We start from the raw sequence: 20,830 nt of genomic DNA, 5'->3' as shown, positions 1-20,830 counted from the left end.
GGATCTCACTTTGAGAACTAAGGTGCACCTGGTCACAGCCATGGCATATATTCAATCATCTCACATGCATGTAAAAGTTGAACAATGACCTAAGGAAGCCTTAGAGCAATCAATGAATTTGAATTATGGTGTGTTGGCAGAGAACATTCAAAGTGCAATCAACTGGCAGAAGAGCAAATGTACATTGGAAGAAGTAAAGCCAAAATGCTCCTTAGATGCAAGAATGGTAACATTGTGTCTCTAGTTCTTTGGATATGTTGTCAGGAGGGACCAGTCCCTTGAGAAGGACATCATGCTTGGTAAAGTGGAGGGCTAATAAAAAAAATGAGGACCACTATGAGATGGATCAACACAGAGGCAGTAACAATGGGTTCAAACATAACAATAATTGTGAGGATGATGCAGGACCAGGCGGTGTTTTGTTCTGTTGTGCATAGGGACACTAGAAATCAGTTGGCACTGACTAGATGACACCTAACACATTGTCATATCTTTCTCCTACAGAGGAAACCTGATGGGTTCAAATCACCAACCTGTACCAGCAGAATGCTTCTTATCCATTACTCCACCAGAGCTCTTCTTCCAGAGTATTACTTACTCCTTAACCTAATTCTTGCCACCATTAGTAGGTTCTTGACTAATTTCCTACAACAGCCCCATTGCTTTATTTGCTTGTAAACTTGATGTCCAGCCTAAACTATCAGTGTGATTCCTCTGCCCACCAACTTGAGTCCTTTGATTCTTAGATTGTCGTGTCTGAATATAAGAAATAACTATCGCATCATTACTTTAAAAAAATTTTCAACACATCTAAATGCTCACATCCTATAAGCACTCAAGTATCTAGGTGAAATATTGATAATCATAATGTCTTTGACAGTGCTCAGAGAAAGCTCAAGTTTCTTGCTCAGTAACTAACGTGCATGAGAATCAAATAATTTCTGTGTGTTCATCTAAATTTCATCTATTTTTAACAGAAATCTTCCTTCCCCAAAATGTTCAAGAATTCCTGACACACCAAGTGATATGTTATAATCTGTTTGAAGTAATAAGTTAAGCATGTCTGTTAAGCATCACTTTAAAAAATACATATATAGAGAGAGCTATGGAATTAAAACAACAGCATCACACACACACAAACACAAACAAAAAGAATAAGAGGAAAACACAAAGAAAAAGTATTCAATAAAATTAAGAAGGTAAAAGATCAGGTAAATTTAAAGGATAAGTAAACCAGGTAAGAGGTTAACAAGCAGGGTGATATTCAGAAAGACATTTTTAAAAAGAGGGGTGGGATGTGCATATTTTAAAGTCAAATACTTGGTTTAATCAACAACAATCCTATGTAGGCATATGAAACACAAACTGGGTGACCATTCCCCAGTAGAAACCACTTTCATTTTTTTCTTTAAAGACAATTTCAAATATTTTCCTTGGGGAAAAAACAAAACAAAACCATTACGATAATTTTAGTTCCTATACTTAAATTTTAGTTCCTATACTTAAATTTTAGTTCCTATGCGGGATTTCTGGTTCTGTGGGTAACTGCACTGGACTGCCAAGTTGGTTTGAACCACAAGGTCGGGTGGTTCAAGCTCACAAGTTACTCCTTGAAAACCCTATACAGGGAACCAGCCCAATAGCACTGAACAACAACATACTATGAATGTAATATCTCACAGCATGTGAAATAGGATTGCTTTTCTAACTATTTTTATCTTATTCGTCAGTCATGAAATGATATATTCAGTCATTCACAACCAATTATCAAAATGTTTACTAATGGTTACTATAGCAAATAATAAAGTAAATGCCTTAGATTTCCCCCTTATTTAGCTACTTGTAATATAAATGTAGGAACTGCCTTGATGGCACTTCACAACAACAACAAAACTATAATTCACTGTAGGTATTTTGATTTGGGAAATTATCTTATGTTCAAAATTATTTAGGATTATTCAGTTCAGAATGGAATATTTCATTCTATTGTATATAGGGTCACCAGGAATTAAGTTAACTGAACAGATACTAACAACAACATGGCAGCCCGGGCTATAGTGCTTCCTAAGTGCAGTACCACTTAAAAGTGCTCTCTCTTCAGAAGCAATCACTAGGGCTCTATGATGCCTTGACTCATTGATAAGCTGCCATAATTTTGTCTTTATGATTTCCAGAGGGAGAGGTAAATCCACTTTAGCAGGCACACAGAATACCTTGCCAAATTCCATCAACATGGACAGGTACGTAATAAAAACCTTTCTTGGTGAAAGGGTGATGTGCCTTACTTTTCTATTGAATAATTCCATTTTACTGTACACATGGAAACATTTCAATGAACAACAATGCAGAGATCATTGATGATGAATGAAAAATCCAGAAGGGTGATGTGGAGGTTTTCTAATTGCTATTTGGAAATATACCACAGTATCACATTTTCTATTTCTATGAATGATTTGCACATGGAAAAGTAAATCCACTTTAGCAAACACAAAGACTGTCTCGCCATATGTCAAGACACGTACAAATAGAAAACTTTTTTGGTAAAATGGTAATGTGCCTTCGTTTTCTATTGAATAATTTCATTTTCTGACCACATAGAAGCATTTGAATGAACAACAATGAAGAGGTCATTGATAATGCATGAAGTATCTGCAGAGGTGATGTGGAGATTTTCTGTTATTTGAATAAATGATACCACCATATCAGAGAAAGAATGGTTAATTTACTCTCCATCCCATTTCCAGATCCTCTATTTTGAGTTATATAATAACCAGTGATATTAAAATTAAAACTACTACAAAATTCATGCCTGTTGTTTTTGCTAAGTGCTTTAGAGTGGGTTCTGACTCACAGTGACCCTGAATTGGGTTTCTGAAAACCAGCTGGTGAGTTTAAATGGCTGATCTTGTGATTTTTTCCTACTGTGCCACACCAAGATGCCTACCTTCTTATATATGTATATTTCATGTAACAAATAAAAAATATACATATAAGGTTTGATAATTTTCAATGCAAAAAAAAGTTACAAATGTTTCTACTGATTATTTCCTTTTTTGTTGTTGTTGCTTTACAAACGCTAGCAGAATTCTAATTCATTTACATTTTTTTTTTTGTCTACTGGTAAAGGCTTTACAAATCTTGGAAGAATTCTAAATATTCTGCATATTGTTGAGTAATTTTCCCAAAAATATTCATATAAGGTCATATAAATTTCTATGATTTATTTTCTAAAGAATGGGCCATTTGTTTAGGAAGCCTAATAAATTAGTACAAGTAACATTAGCTCAAACAAAACAATAAATGACCTGTTACACATATTATAAAAATCTGGTATCATAGTATAAATGTTAATAGAGCTAAAATATTAATAAAGATATACTGCAGGTCCTTTGAGGTTGAGGGATACATTGGACAGAAGAGCCAATGGAAACCCCAAATCTACTATTACTAAACATCCTAAAACATTGAAAAATTAACTAAAAACAGAGTTTGATTTATTTAAATAGTTAACAAAAATTTATTGCAAGAGATATTTTTTCACTGAATTTACAGTTTCGAGGAACATGGTACAAAACATAGTGCCATCAGCTTTGTCTAAACATTAAATGGGTGCAAGTACACAAAGATTAAAAAAACCAAAGAGTATACTTTACAACATAAATTACAGTACTATAAATATATTTTATATACATTATACATATTCTTAAGACATCATTTTAATATACAGCATATATTGTATTGATTTTCAAACTATTCAGTGCTTTAATATTATTATATATCAGAAAATTAAGAATATATTTGCATCATTACACTTACAGTAAATGATTTCAAATGAATGAGGCTATCTTCTGACCAGTTTATTGTCATTATTTGAAGAGCCATTTATCCTCTTAGATGAGCACTTAACGCATATAGCAGTAGTTTCACAAAGGTGTTTCCTTTCCCTTTATAGTAGTGATTAAAAGAGAGGTTGCAGAGGAATGACTGTAGGGTGTGGGGAAAGCAGGGAAGGGAAGAGTGTATTGGATAAAGGTGGGAAAGCTAAGTGACTAGAATGAAGAACTGAAGCTGGAATTATTGGCATTTGAGGAGGAGCCACAAAAGTCTGGTGGTTCCCAGGAAAAAGCCTAGGTCCTACTGAAATCTGAGGTAATGATGTTCTAGATAAAGATGGGACTTGAGAAAGTAACTGTTGGTGTGGCTGAAGCACTTTAAAGGTTCCTGCAGCTGCAGCAGCGGCGGCGGCGGCTGCGGCTGCTGCATGCTGCTGCAAAACAGTGTGGTGGATCCTAGTTACAGAGGTAGAACATAAGGGCTGTTGCAAAGTTAAAGGCTGCAGAGGTGTGCTAGGGGGTGGAAGGGCAGTTGGAGGAAAGGTAAATTTGACCTTGTTGGCCAGCATGCTTGGCTGTATAATATGTTGGTAGGCCTCACATGGCAGATCTTTGAATCTGTCATGGGTTTCTAGTGGGATTAATAATGCTTGTTCTGGTAAAGCTAATGGAGCCAGAATTTGCTCAGCTGTTACAAAGGCATGGCCACTGACATGTGCTTCTTTGAATTGTAAAGGTGGTTGTGTGTTAAGAAGTCCTGGATTATACCGTAGCCATTCAGTTGATGGCTCGTTTATCTTTCCTTGTGGAAGAGCCTCAGTCAGTTCATAATGGCAAAGGTATGATTTAGGTTGTGCCTGTTTAAAGTTTCTTTCAATACTGGGCACTTTGGAAGGAATTTGTTTTTCATTAATATTAATAATCTCACATCTTTTCTTGTGTTCAAGCAATGTATTTTCAATTACTACTTTTGTTGGAACACTAGCTACATAAAAAGATGTAGTAGGGTCACTGGAAACCTCTGAAAATTTACCAGAAGTGGTCTCCATAACTACGTGTTCAATTTCACCATTGGTTTCAAGTGGAAGAAGATTGGTTGAGTCCAAAGTCAGGTTGTTTTCGACTTGGTCTGTTTTTTCTGAGTTACTTTCAGTATTTGTAATTTCATGTGGTTTTATTTCTTCTTTTTTGTCTTCATTTAACTCATCCACATTGCTTACGGAAGCATTATCTTTCATGAGATAATTTGAATTCTCTTTAGGTTCCAAAGCTTCAAATCTAGTGTGCAGCCTGCTTCTTTTTCTCCTCCGTTTCTTTTTAGGCTTACAAGGAGCAACTGAAGTACTTGATGGCCTCAAATTTTCCCCTGGTAAATAATTCTGATGGTTTAAACTTTCATCTGAAGAATAAGAATATGAATGTTGTCTACGTTTTCTATGGAATCTTTCTGATTCAAGAGAATTATAACCTCTTTTAACAGCCTGCTTTTGACTCATGTATTTCACATCTTTCTGAAGAACTAAGCATTTGTGATTTGGGGTACAGCTTGACTTTTTGCATTTCAAACCACAGAAAGTTCTGGAATATGTCAAATTTTGTTTTCCAGAATGTATCATGGTTGGGTTTGATTGTCCATTTAAAACAATTGTGTTTTTTCCGTAGGGGGTTTTAGAGTTGGCAGCATCACTGTTACTGTATTTGGTGTATTCACTTAGGTATGGCGATACAGATTTGGGTGTATTATCAGGTAAGTGATGTGATTCTGGTAATTGTTTGGCAATTAAATGCTGCCTTTTTGAAACTGTTTCCAATAGATTTGAACCAGTTTTATCATTGTAATTATTCTCCATTTCTGTTTTACAATGAAATTCTAATTCTTTGGTTTTCTCCCCATGATGGTGTTGGTATAACTTTCTTTTTCTTTTTTTTCTTCTACTTTTATGAAACCAGTGTTCATGAGTATCTTTCAATCGTATTTTGTTGTATTTCTTATCTAAAGTATCCTGTTTTAGTTGTTTTTTAGTGTTGTTATATTTTTCCGTGCTTCTTGTTCTACATGAAATATTTTTAATTCTCAGACCCACATTTCCATTTTTTCCAGAAGCATAGCTCTTAGAGAGAGTTTCATCAGATAACAGAGGAGTGACTTGACTGTATTCTCTTCTACTACCTACAATTTCATAACCAATGAGACCTGTGAAAGATGTGGCCTTGTCCTCTGAAACTAGTGCCTTGCAAATGTCTTCTCCTTTCTGCTGAGTGTTAGGATCGTTTAACAACAGTTTATTTTTATCTAGATTGTTGTTTAATTTGGTGGACTTGAAGTCAAAACAGAGAGGATTGCAACTATAGGAGATTGATGGCTTGGCAGTTGTGTAAATAAGCATTTCTGATGGCCACTGAAGAACTGTTGACCCATGTTTGTTAAGTACGGGTACAAAAGGCTGACATTGTCTTTTACATAAACCTGTTTTTTTATGTAAGTTTATATTTTCCTCTTCAATATTTGAAAATGCCAAAATGTCAGGATCACAATTTTTACTTTCAACTTCAGTTGTGGATGCATCATTGTTCTTAGCATTTGCCTCCATAGTAGCTTGCAAAGACAAGCCATCAGTGCATACATCAAAAACTGTGGATTTATTTTCTAACAATTTACAGCTGCCACAATTCATAGACATGTCTCTATTAATAATGACATCTTCTGGTGAGATCTTATCTGCTACTGAAACTGAAGTTTGGCAATTATCTGCATCAGGAGATAAAGGGGATTGAGGGTGGCAAAATGGAGGTAATAATAATGTATCTTTTTTACTAGAGACTTCTTTCAACTCTTGAGTTTGAAGAGTATCTTCTTTGTCAGAGCACATTTCCTCTGGTAGATGAAAAGTGTTAGCTTTCTCCTCAGAACTCAAAAGAGGATCTGTTGGTGAAGATAGTTGAAGATGACAAGCATCAGGAAGAAATCTCCTTTTTCTGCTAAATCCTTTTCCCACAGAGGCATCATCATTGTATTCAGAAAAGGCTGCGGCTGAGGACTCCAGTCTCACTGATGCTTTCTTTGGAAATGCAAAAGAAAAGCCTATTTTGTGTCTGTGAATTCCCAAGGCTTGATCCCCAAGTTGGTTATTTTTTGCTCTATAATTATTTGCACTTTCGGAATTTGCAGCAACAGTGGTAACATCTTCAGAATTCTCTTCACTACGAATCAATGGATATTTTAATTCTTCCTGGTTATTAACTGAATCAACAACTTTTTGTGAAATGTCATTAAGATTTTCTCTCACAGTAACAGTTGTTGACTTGAACATGGGGCCACTTCCAGGAGCGCTACAAAAAGAAATAAAATTTATGTTACATAATAAATGCACTTTTGAGGGGAAATATATATAAACATATATCTTAGAGATTCCATTTAACATATTATTTTTCAATTTTTGAAAATCTCTGTGAGAGAATATATAGTTCTCTTTTTAATTTCATCGGGTCTCATTGCCTTCTCTAGCATCACAATTTCCCTTCAGTTATTAGTTATTCTGGATAACTTGGGAATGGTATTTTGAAGTTACTTTCACAGCTCATTTCTGTGTTCTCAACCAATGCTTCCTTAACAAGATTTTCAACCCACAAGACCTCCTTAGTAACAACCAAACGGTTGTAAAATTCCTAACCTTTCAGTCCAGTGCATTATCCTGCAATGCCACAACAGGACTCTGTATAAATTATATCATAATCCAGCGCTTATCCTAAAACACCACACCAAGAGCCCATGGAGTGCCATAATGCAGAATAAACAGAATTAACAAATGAAGTAAATAGTATTTTATTCTGTATTTAATGTAAAAATTATATCGTTGTTGTTGTTGTTAAATGTCGTAGAGTCAGATCCGATCCATAGCGACCCTGTATAGGGTTTCTGAGGGGCGACTGATGAGCTTGAACTGGCGACCTTGCAGTTCAAATCGACTACAACCCAGCTCATTAACCTATAGCATCACACCAGGATTCTAAATTATATCATAGCATACATTAAATATAGAATGAAAGACTGTTCATTTAATATGCTATTTCTATTTATTTTGTATTATGGCACTCCATGGGGACCTAGTGTGGTGCCATAGGATAAACACTGGACTGCTAATCTCAAGGTCAGTGGTTCAAACCCACCAGCTGCTTCTAAGAATCCCTATATAGGGTCTCTGAGTTGAAGCTAACTTAATGCCACTTAACAACAACAATAACATTCCATGAGTCATGACTTCTGATTTATAAAATGATATTGCCCAAAACATAAATGTAAGAAATCTCTAAACAGTGTCCTCACCTAATAAAATCAACTTGTGCAACATTTTCCATGTTATTTTCAACATTTCTTAAAAGTTATAACTGGTCCCAAACTTTGTTAGTTGAATATTTCCTTTATGTAACAGTTAACATTATGGAGTGTGGGCTAATGGTCAGACTGCAAAGTCATTTGAACTGCAAGGTAGGTGATTCAAGCTCACCACCTGCTCCTTGGAAACCTTCTACAGGGTGGCTTGGTTTGGAATAGACTCTACAGCCCTTAACAACAGCAACAGCAAGTACATTGTCTAATACTAAAATACAGTACCACTTTTTATTTTCATATTTTTATATGCACAGAATTAATGGAAAGTAAGAGTCCTGGTGTGGCGCTGCATGTTAATGCGCTAGACTGCAAGGTCCATTTAACCACATATCAGTGGTTCAAGCTCGCCAGCCACTCTTAGGAAACCCTATCGAGTGCTTTATCCCATAGTGTCACACCAGGCCTTATATATTAGAATTAACATTTGCAAAGGCTACTTGAAGAGCATTAAATAACATAGACATATGATTCTCTATGGAGTCCTGGTGTGGCGCTGTAGGTTAATGCGCTGGACTGTAAAGTTAGTTTGAACCACAAGGTTGGTGGTTCAAGCTCACCAGCCACTCCTTGGGAACCCTATACAAGGTCGCTATGAGTCAGAACCAACTCGACACCACTTAACAACAACAACAACATGATTTGCTACAAAATAAACTTAATTTTTAAATTTATTACCACACAATGTAAAATTATCTACTTAATATAACTGAATCTATACATGCTATCACATTTAAAACCTGTTTTTGAACTTGAACTAAATGCAGTTGTGCTTGTCTGTATTATTAAATATAGTTCCACATAGGATTCTAAATACATTTACATCATATTTTTATTTTTACAAAGCTTTACACTGCAAATAATATTTTTAAAAATGTTTTCTTGTGAATTATGTGACAGTGTACATGGGAGAACATTAGCTTTACATTCATCTTATCGTATACCGATTCATTGCCATGGTTACAAATAATGTTTTGATATATCAAAATGCCATTGTAACACTTTGAGTATAGACTAGATTAATCAGCGAGGGCTTACTTACTACTCTGGAAGACATTATAAAAAGTGATCTTTGCATAAAGCTATCCTGGCTTGAATTCCAAGGTTTATAATACTATTAATTTAACAATAGTTCACTGTTAGAAGCAGGTCCAAGTTTAAGAGTTGAGTTTTTACTACTTCAGATTTTTTTAAGTGAAACTAATTCTGACCTATCTCTGAAGTTTATAGGATCTTTCTTAAAGATATATCTATAGATCTTCTTAAAGATAATCTTAAAAATAAACATCCTTGAAATTCCAAAACTAAATTCTTCTTAAAATTCCATGTATATTACAGGTGAAGAGGCAGGATCTTGTTCTCCTCATCAATTATATGCTTTGTATTTCATCAAGAAACTTAACAACTTTTAACTAATATAGATTAAATAGGAACATAATGAAAAATTCATTTTTTATGAACCAAAATTATAGTAATTTTGGCTTTTTATTGAAGTGTGCATTAAGCAGTTTTTTGCATAAAATTCAAATCCAAATTATAGTTTACAACCCACAAAAAGCCATGAAAAGGTGAATGCCTTATTCAGGGTACAGATATAAATGGATTTGTGCCCTTTATTTCTACCTCCTCTTTTCTTTTGTCTTGTTTGAAGAAAACAACATTTCATTGAACACTCACCATACAGTTTCCTTTCTTAGCTCTGCAAGCTTGTGTAAGCGTTGAAGTGCCTTTTCCTGTTTTCTTCCATCTTTCCTGGATTTAGATGCTACATTTCGAGCAAATTCTCTTTGTTTCAGTTCTTTGAGCCTCTATTAAAAAATATGGAAATGATTAATAATATTTGTGTCTGTGACAATTTTAAAGATGTGGTTGCTGCTACAATTTTCCAATACATTATCTTTTATCTCAGCTAAGAACACACTGTATATGACAATCCATATCTAAAAAAAAAAGTGTTGTTTTGCCTTTATGAAACTGGTAAAGTATATTACAATAAATTAAAGGATACATACTACTCATGTTTTAGGTAAATTAAGAAGCTCTGGTAACACAGTGCTTGGAGACGAAACAAAAGGAATAGCTGTGTAAGTCCACCAGGGACTCCACAGTAGAAAGATGCAGTGGTCTGCTTCCATAAAGATTCACAACTCAGTAAACCCAGGGGATAGTTCTACTTTGTCCTATAGGGTCATTCTATGTCAAAATCAATTCAATGGCCAAGAGTCTAGGTCAATTAAAATTGAAAGCTTTTATCTCTTTTAACTGATTACTGCCCAATAAGGTTCTTTGACTGCCTAATTCAGATGAAGTGTTGAAGTATTGCAAACCTCTAAATTTCAAAGAAATTAAATTCACTCGAGTATTTCATTTAGTTTCATAGTCATACTTTCCATCATATTTTGATTTTTCCAATATTAGAAAGGTATCTTCTCTTTTTAATCATTTCTGAAGAATAGTAAAAATCTAATGTTAATTCTCAATGCAAAGGACCTTGGCAATGTGATTGAAAAACAGCAAATCCACTTCCATTAGCTACCCAGGCACATTACCCAAATCATTTAAGATCCAGAAAGAAAATTAAGCAGTTTCTCTAGATATTATTCATACATTGAGCATTATTTTTCAATTTGTGTGAGAGAAAATAATTTTCCAGGTTGAATGACAGAAAAACATGTTGATTTGAACAGAATTGATAAATAGCCAGATGCTGCTGTTGTTGCTAGGTGTCGTGGAGTCATTTCTGACTCAATAGTGACCGTATGTACAACAGAAAAAGACATTGTTTGGTCCTGCTCCAGTCTGACAATCATTGCTCTGTTTGAACCCACTATTGAAGCCACTGCATCAACCCACCTTGTTGAGGAGGTTCCTCTTTTTCACTGACCCTCAGATTGATGTTCTCCAGAAAATGCCCCCTTCTGATAACATGTCCAAAATACATAGATAAATTATCTCCATCCCTGCTTTCAAGGAACAACCTGAGTGTACTTCTAAGATAGATTCATGCATTCTTCCAGCAGTCCATGTATATTCAATAGTCTTTGACAATACTACAATGCAAAGGCATCAATTCTTCTTCAATCTCCCTTAATCATTGTTCAGCTTTCCCATGCATACGATGCAATTAAAAATACCATTGCATGGATTGTGCACACCTTAGTCCTTAAAGTGACATCACTGCTTTTTAACTATTTAACTTTTTCTTGCGAATTGGGTGGAATTTACAGAACAAATCAGTTTTCTATTAAAATACTCATATTAAGTTTTTTTTTTTCAAATTAATGAGTATAATTCTCTCAGTGAAACTTTACTTATCCCACGTCCTCTCTATGTTTTCTGATTCCATTTCTCCTTCTTTATCAACCTTTCTGTACTTTGTCCTTGGGTAAATACTGCCCTTTTTATACCAAATGATTGATTATTCTAAGGCCTGTGTATCTCACTAGTAGTATCATTCCCCTTATTGGTTGGTTGGGTATGTGCTATGAAGTTGGTTCTGACTCATAGCGACCCTATGTAGGGTTTCCAAGGTTGTAAATCTTTACAGGAACAGAAGGCCTCATTTTTTCCCTGAGGAAGAGCTAGTAGTTTCAAACTGTTAACCTTGAGGTTAGCAGCCCAACTTGTAACCATTCCACCAAAGATAGACATGTCTAATGTTTGCCTGAAAATTGAGTCATAGAGGGAAATTCATTTCTAGACCTGAAGAGTGATGTAAGGCCATAGTCTTGAGAGTTCAATCGGTCTCTATTTGACCAATAAGTCTGGTAATTTTAATGATTTTGAATTTTACTTCACATTGTTCTCTCACTGCATCAACCCTCATGGATATGTTTGCAGCAAAGGTTAATAACCACATACATATATTGCTTGTTTATATATACAAAGATATATATATATTATATGTATTTGTGAGTGTTCTATCACCCTCCAATATTAGTTCAATATACATGGGTAACCATGTATCTACTTGTAGATCATCATAATTGCAGGCCTGTGTATTTAATAGTATTTATCTGTGCTGCCTTTAACTCTTGCACTCCTCTCGATGTCTTCTTCAGCTTTCATCATTTTTGACAATATCCATTTTATTATATATTGCCTTCCTCATCACCCAACTTGAAATGTTTCTAACTTCTAGCCACTACCTTACCTTGCCTTTTCCTCTCACCTCTACGAGACATCAAAGAATTCTTCTCCTACTATAAAAATCTGTTCTTGACTTCTTATAATAGTGGTGTCACACAACATTGTTCCTTTTTTTTAACTGACTAATTTTTTAAAGTGTTGAAGGGCAAAAATGTCAGCTTGAGGACTAAGGTGCGCATGACCCACGCCATGGTATTTTCAATAACCTCATATGCATGTGAAAGCGACACAATGAATAAGGAATACTATAGAAGAATTGATGCTTTTGAGTTACGGTGTTTGAGGAGCATATTGAAAGTGTCATGGACTTCCAAAAGAACCAATAGATCCATTTTGGAAGAAGTACAGCCAGAGTGCTCACTGGAGGCCAAGATGGCCAACTTCGTCTCTCATGCTTTGGACATATTGTCAGGAGGGACCGGTTGCTGGAGAAGGATATCATGTTTGGTAAGGTGGACAGTCAGAGTAAAAGAAGAAACCCCCAGCAAGATGGATTGGCCAAGTGGCAGCATCGATGGACTCAAGCATGGCAACAGTAGTGAGGTTGGCCCAGGATCGGGCAGTGTTTCGTTCTGCTGTGCATAAGGTCACTATGAGTCGGCACTGACTTGATGGCACCTAACAACAACAACAACAACAAGGACAAGCAGACCTGCATGGAACATCTAGAAGAACAGAAGATAATTCTTGAAAGAAAGACCAGCAGGAAAATTCAAAACCCATAACAGCAGTCTAATTGACTACTACAAGAACAAGCAGTTTGTTAACTTGGGAATCATCAAGGCAAGTGGTCAGGTTCCCTCAAGGCAAAACCCCTTCTAAGACTGAAACTAACGTGGAATACATAGCCCGGCATGTGGTCTTGCTGATGACAACGTTGGTTACCAATAAGGGGAAATGGGGTAAAAACAGGAATGAAGTTGTGAGTTAAGTCCAACCACATTCATTAGACTCCTGTTAACCTGGATTGAGACCTGGTTAACCAGCAGTATGACAAGACCTGGGGACTCCTGGGCCCAGGGGCAGGAATATGGTCCCAGAGGACTAGAGTGGAGTGTGAAGCATCCAGTTAATATAAAGTGAGGGGAGATGCACAAGAACGCCCACACTTGCAGATAGTTCCCATTTGACCTGGCATCAATGGCTGGTGGCTGAATGATCAGAACTTGACTAGAAGTAGAAAGAAGAGGAAAAAAAAATTGTAACTTACGACAATTGGATGAACTTGACCTATGCTTGTGGATGCAGTATGGCAAAGGAGTGGACAAATATCTACACTGAGGATCATTTCCAAACCTTTGGTACACAGGGTCAACAAGGATGGAGAACTTAGACATTGGCTACCCAGAATGGGGGGGACCACAAAGGCAAGAAGTGACTGGCTTAGAAGCTTTCAATAGAGAACCTAGGTTCAGGGGGCATGGGGACAATTTGATGAAAGGTGATGGGGATATTTGCTGGAGATGCTGTGTTAATGTGTTAATTTTGATTCTTTCTTCTTTTTTGATGTGTACATTTATCACAATAAGTTGTCCACTCAGCACCACTTTTGATGTATTACAAAGATTTTGGTATTTTGTGTTTTCCATTTCATTTTTTTCTAGGAACTTTCTGAATTCTCATTTAATTTCTTATACTATCCAGTTGCTCTTCAGCAGGGTGTTATTCAGTTTCCATGTACTCGATTTTATCTCTTTGGTTTTCTTATTGTTGATTTCTAATTTTATGGCATTGTGGTCTGAAAAGATGCCTTGTAGTATTTTGATGATTGTAAATTTATGGAGGCTTGCTTTGTGACCTAACACATGGTCAATTCTAGTGATTGTTCCATGTGCACTGGAAAAGAATATATATTGTGCTGTTGTTGCGTCGATTGCTTTGTATATATCTATGAGATTAAGTTGGTTGATTGCGCTGTTTTGTTCCTCCTTTTCTTTGTTGAGTTTCTTTCTGGTTGTTCTATCCCTTTTTGAAAGTAATGTATTAAAATTGCCTCCAATAATTGTAGATTTATCTATTTCTTCTTCAATTCTAGGAGGGTTTGCTTTATATATATCTTGGTGCTCTTTCATTTGGAGTTAATTATGGTTATGTCATCTTGCTCAAGTGACCTTTTAATCATCAGAGATGTTTTTTGCCTTTAAGTTTATTTTATCAGAAATTATTATTGCCACTCCCACTTGTTTTTTATTGCTGTTTGCTTGGTATATTTTTTTTCCATCCATTAACTTTTAGTCTGTTTTGTCTCTGTATATAAGGAATATCTCTTGTAGACAGCATATTGAAGGGTCTTGTTTTCTTATCCATTCAGCTACTCTCTGTCACTTCACTGGTGCATTTAATCCATTGACATTCAGTTTAATTATTGATAGGTATGGATTAACTGCTATCATTATGGTAATTTTTTTTTTTTTTTTTTTTTGTGGTGCTGCTTGTTCCTTTGTTCTACATGCCTTCTTGTGCTGAGTTCATGTTTTTTGTGCTATTTCTTGTTCTTTTTTCTCTTAGTTTTAATGTTTCCCTGTTTGACTTGGATCTTCATTTTCATGATAAATTGAGAAGTATTAATTTTCTTTGGGGTTACCGTGTGGTCTATTGAGTTTTCCCTGCATTTAAGACAGTCTATTGTATTCAGCAATCTACTCGACCTCCTCACCACCTGTACCTCTGTTCCTATATTTTTCCCTTCTTTGACATCATTAGTATTTTGATCTTTGGTTGGCCCTAGAGGTCCTCTGAATTCATTGTTTTATTTTTGTTTCATTCTGAACTCTCATGTCTGTCAACTGAGTTCCAGGTAGTGTTGCCACATCTGTCAATCTCTGGTTGTTGTTTATTCTTATGGGTTTTCATTTGAAAGTACTCTCTTTAGCATGTTTTGAAGGGTTGGATTGGCTTTGACAAAATCTCTTAGATTCTGTTTATCCTAGAATGTTTTGATTGCACCATCATAATTGATTGACAGTTTTGCTGGATAGATGATTCTTGGTTGGCAGTTTTTTTCTTTTAGCATTTTATATATGCCTACCCATTGCCTTCTTGCCTGCATTGTTTCTGCTAAGAAGTCAGAGCTTAATCTGATTTGTTTGCCTTTGTAAATATCACTTCTCTTTTCTCTGGCTGCTTTAAGGATGCTCTCCTTGTCTTTGATTTTGGATACATTGATTATGATATGTCTTCGTGTTTTCTTTTTGGGTCTATCCTTGCTGCGGTTCTTTCAGCTTCTTCTCATCCTTCAAGACGTTTATCTTCTCATCCTGTTTATCTTCTCATCCTTCAAGATGTTAGGGAAATTTTCTTCCAGAAGCTCTTCAACTATCTCCTCTGTGGACTTCTGTGATTCTACCTTTACTGGAATGCCAATAATTTTTAAGTTATTCCTCTTCATGTTATCCAGCATGAATCTTAGACTCTGTTCAGATTTTTCAGTTCTTTTTTCTGCTTGCTCTTCTATCTTAGCAGTATTGAGAGATTTGTCTTTCAGCTTGCTGGTTCTGGCTTCCATCACTTCCATTCTACTCCTTTGTCCTTTCAGTGTATTGTCCATTTCTGATATTTTACTATTAGTCATCTGTACTTCTTTTTGCAGGTTTTGGATCATTTCTAATGCTGTATGCAACGTGTTTGATTGCTCCTCTAGCAAGTTCCTGACTTCTTCCTTATTTTCCTCCACTTCTTTTTGGGACATTTGAATTTGTTTCCATATCATTCTTCTGAATTCCTTCTCAGGCAGATCCAGAGACTGCTGTTCTACTGGAAAGTCTGGGTCTGCTTCCAGTTCATTTGTCTCAGTTATTTTTTTCTGTTTTGGGATATGTTGTGAGATCTTTAATTGTGTTTTCTTGGACATTTTCAGCAGTTATGTGGATTTTTAATGCTTAAATAGATGCATGTTGCTTTGTTGTTAAGTTTACTAGCCATCTCCCCATGGATATGATCTGGAGATAGGCTTCCTTTTTCATGTGTAATGCCTAGAAGCTGACTTTGGCTCTTGCCCAGATGGTGGTATATTACAGGGTATGCTTATAGTTTGGCTATCTGAGCACAGTGCTGTCTCTTTTTGGGTAAGGTAAGGGGAGAAAGCTGCAATCCCTGGGAAAAGAGTGAGACCAAAGGACAAAAGGCAGGAACAATACAGAAGCAGAGATAGAAACCACCAATCAAAAACAAAAATAAAATTGTGATTATCCACTGGCCTTTGCTGTGCAGGCAGGGATAAAGGGTCACACCCACATCAACTTTGAGGCTGGATCCCAGAGTAGGAAGTCATAAGAAGCAGCCTGCGGGTTTGGACTATGTGACATTGGAAAACTGTGGGTGCAATTCTGGACCCTTTTGGCGGTGTGCTCCTGCCCGCCTGAAGGCACCTGGGCTGGGCAGTGAGGAGTAAAGAGGAAAGATGTGAAAAATGAAAAGTGAAAGATGGAAAATTGGTCACACCTCTCCCTTCAGATGTGCAGCTTCGCAGTTTCTAGTGCTGGGCCACTGTCTTCACTTGGCTGCAAACCCGCTCTCCCTAGTTGTGTCCTTTTATGTTGGAGTTTTACAGATTGTTCATATGGTTTGTCTCTCAGGCCAGCCCTGCTTTTTTCTTGCTGGTAGGCAGAAGAAAAGGGTCCTGCACAAGTTAACTTTAGAGCTGGGTCACAGATTCAAATTCATAAGCAGCTACCAAAGAATCTGGCTGTGGGAACAAAGTGGTCTTCCTATCTGTGCCATGGGAAAGTTGTGGGTTCAACACTGGAATCTTTTGGAGGTGTGCACCCACCCACCTGAAGGCATCCCGGCTGGGCAGAGACGGTGTGACAATGATGAGGAGGAAGAATTTTGTAGAATCCCCCCACACTTCCTTTTGCAAATGTCCCTGTGCCAGGTTTTAGCACTGGTTTACTATGCAGGTCAGGCTATGGACCTGCCCTCTGAACTCAGTCTGGGTGGGGTGACTGCAGAGGGAGTCCTGTGTCTGGAAAGATTCCTAATTTGCAATATTTTCCTTTATACCATGATATTTTCATCGTTGGGTGTGGGAAAGTGACTCCCTGCACCTTATGTTTGATCCAGAGCTCTGGGGCTGTTCCGTGAAAGCAGCTTCTCTGGGTTTTCAGTCCCTCCCTCATGGAGCCTATCCTACATGACTCTGACACTTCTGCTGCCAAAAACAGAAGTTTCAACCAATTTTTGTATGTTAATCGTATACCCTGCCACTTTGCTGAATCCTCCAATGATTTCTAGTATTTTTTTTTCTGAGTCGTTGGTGTTTTCTATGTATAGCATCATATCATCTGCAAATAGAAAGTTTTACTTCCTCTCTGCCAATTTGGATGCATTTAATTTCCCTATCTTTCTCTATATCTCTGGCTAAGACTTTCCAAAACAATATTGAACAGGAGTGGTGATAAAGGGCATCCTTGTCTGATACCTGTTCCCAAGGGGAAGGCTTTCAGTTTCTCTCCATTAAGAGAGATGTTAGCTGTTGTTTTTGTATATGTGCTTTTATATATGTTGAGGGATTTCCCTTCAATTCCTACTTTGTTGAATTTTTTTTTTCAGGAATAGATATTGGATTTTGTCAAATGCCCTTTCTGCATCAAGCTATATGATCATGTAGTGCTTTTCCTTTTTCTTATTTATATGGTAGGTTACATTGATTTTTTCCCTGATGTTGAACTATCCTTGTATCCCCAGTATGACTCCCACTTGGTCATGATGAATTTTTAAATATCATTAATATTGATTAAAATCAAAGGCAACAGCTTTTGGTATAGATTGCATTTCAATGTAATGAAAACAAAAGTCCTCACTACTGGATTCCATATAAATGGAGAAAAATTTGAAGTTGTCAAAGACTTCATTTTGCTTGGGTCAACCATCAATTGCAGTCAAGAAATTAAACAATGTATTGCATTAAGCAAATCTGCCTCACATGGTCTCTTTAAGAGTTGAAGAGCAAAGATGTTAGTTTGAGGACTAAGGTGGGACTGATCCAAGCCATTGTATGTTCAATGACCTCATATGCCTGTGAAAGTTGAACAATGAATAATAAAGACCATGGAATAATTGCTGCATTTACCTTATGATTTTGGAGGAGAATATGAAAAGTACTATGGACTGTCAAAAGAACAAACAGATCTGTGTTGGAAGAAGTACAGCCAGAATGCTTCTTGGAAGCCAAGATGGACATATTATCAGAAGGGACTAGTCTCTTGAGAAAGATAACATGTTTGTTAAAATGGAGGTTCAGTGAAAAAGAGGAAGAGGCTCAATGAGATATATTGGCACTGTGACAGCAGCAATGGACTCAGAAATAGCAACGATTGTAAGAGTGACCTAGGATCATGCATTGTTTCATTCTGTTGTGCATAGGGTCGCTATGAGTTGGTACCAATTCATTGGCACCTAACAAAAACAACAAAGTGGTTCTATGATCCAAATAGTTTCACTATGCTCCAAATAGTTTCTCTATGCTCGTTCATAAGGAGAGCATGTTGTTAAGTGCCATCGAGTTGGTGCTGACCCATGGCGACCCTGTATAGGGTTTCCGAGGATCAGCTAGTGAGCGTGAATCGCTGACCTTGCAGTTCAAATGGCTTTGTAGTCTGGCGTATTAACCCACAGTGACACACCAAGACTCCATAGGGAGAGCATAATGAGTGTTAAAATGACTCCTTGTTGTTGTTAAGTACTGTCAAGTCAGTTCAGACTCATAGCAACCCTGTATAGGATTTCCAAAGAGCATCTCACAGATTTGAACTTCCAACATTTCAATAAAGTGCATAGCCTACAGGCTATTTTCTTCCAAAGGCTCATATTAGTATGCATTTGTGACATGTCAGAGTCTACAATTAGGACTCTAAGAGAATATGACACATAGTAATTACATTTTATGAAGTGACAGAGATTGAACAAAGTCTTAATAAATGCCATAGTATTCACTGATGTATGCCAATGGCTTATTAGAACAATGCCTTGCACATAAGTGTCAGTTCCATAAATATTTCACGAATTATTGTGTGACTCACTTGTTGTTGTTGACAGGTACTGTTGAGCAGTTCCTACTCATAATGCCCCTGTGTACAATAGAATGAAATAATGTCCAGTCTTGCTCCATCCTCAAAATTGTTGCTATGTTTGAGCCCATTGTCACAGTCACTGTGTCAGGTCATCTCATTGAGCTTCTTCCTCTTTTTGGCTGACCCTCTGCTTTACCGAGCATGATGTCTTTCTCTCTGAACTGGGTCTTCCTCTTAACATGTCCACAAATCGCTTGGATCTACCAAATTAGACACTTTCTTTCTACTTCACTATTTCATGTACAATGCATTAGTCAGTCATTCTGATTAAATAACTTTAGAATCTTGTGGTAATGGATTGCATGTGCTTATTTTCACCTACATAGTACTATAGGTTTCAAACTAGATTAAAGATGAAAGGAAACCCTTAAGTAGAATATTTAAATAATGAAGGCAAGAAATACTGAGAGTCTTACAATTAGGAGAAAAGATAGAATTGATGACTTATTTGATGTGGTCCAATGAAGAACCTAAAAGCTAACAATGACTTCTTTTTTGTGTGTATTTGTGAATTATGTGTTAGTTTACATGGGAGAACATTAGCTTTACAGTCATCCTAACATATATTGCTTCCTTGCCATGGTTACAATCCCCTCCATGCATCATCCACCAACCAAAGGGTATACCCTGCAAGCCCTCCCTCTCTTCATCAGCACACAGCCCCTCTCCCTCTCTGGGTCTAGAGTCCCCATTTATTCCCTCTCTCCATGTCATCGTCTCTATCTCCATCTCTGGAGTCACTGTTTTTATGGGTGTTGTTGTTAGGTGCCATGGAGTCAGTACCAACCCATAGCTACCTTATGCACAGCAGAATAAAGCACTGCCTGATCATGGGCCAACCTCACCATCGTTGTCACACTTGAGTTCATCGATGCTGCCACTTGGCCAATCCATTCTCATTGGGGGTTTTCCATTTTTTTCTCTGACCCTCCACCTTACAAAACATGATATTCTTTTCCAGTGACTGGTCCTTCCTGACAATATGTCCAAAGTATGAGAGACGAAGTTTGGCCACCTTGGCCTCCAAGGAGCACTCTGGCTGCAAGTCTTCCAAAACGGATCTATTGGTTCTTTTGGCAGCCCATGGCATTTTCAATATTCTCCTCCAACACCATAACTCAAAAGCATCAGTTCTTCTACAGTCTTCCTTATTCACTGTCCAGCTTTCACATACATATGAGGTTAATGAAAATACTATAGCTTGGGTCAAGCACACTTTAGTCCTTAAGCTGATATCTTTGCTCTTCAACACTTTAAAAAGATCTTGTGCAGAAGATTTGCCTAATGCAATACGCCATTTGATTTCTTGGCTGCTGCTTCCATGAGTGTTGATAGTTGATCCAAGAAGAATGAAGTCCTTGACAACTTCAATCTTTTCTCCATTGATAAGA

The 20,830-nt window shown here is 36.8% G+C and overlaps 1 protein-coding gene across 1 annotated transcript in view; it reads right to left on the bottom strand.

Moving 5' to 3' along the window:
* Window positions 1-3,958: 3,958 nt before the first annotated feature.
* The window catches only part of ZNF804A (zinc finger protein 804A), a 469,844-nt gene continuing 452,972 nt past the window's right edge, over window positions 3,959-20,830 (bottom strand). Inside the window, exons 3-4 of the mRNA XM_006864030.1 lie at window positions 9,898-10,028; window positions 3,959-7,163 (exon numbers count right to left, since the gene is read on the bottom strand). Of these exons, the coding sequence (XP_006864092.1) occupies window positions 3,959-7,163; window positions 9,898-10,028 (3,336 nt within the window). The remainder of the gene's footprint in view (window positions 7,164-9,897; window positions 10,029-20,830) is intronic.

Source organism: Chrysochloris asiatica, unplaced genomic scaffold (assembly GCF_000296735.1).
Source record: "Chrysochloris asiatica unplaced genomic scaffold, ChrAsi1.0 scaffold00059, whole genome shotgun sequence".
NCBI lineage: Eukaryota > Metazoa > Chordata > Mammalia > Afrosoricida > Chrysochloridae > Chrysochloris > Chrysochloris asiatica.
This window is presented reverse-complemented; position numbering and strand designations above follow the sequence as displayed.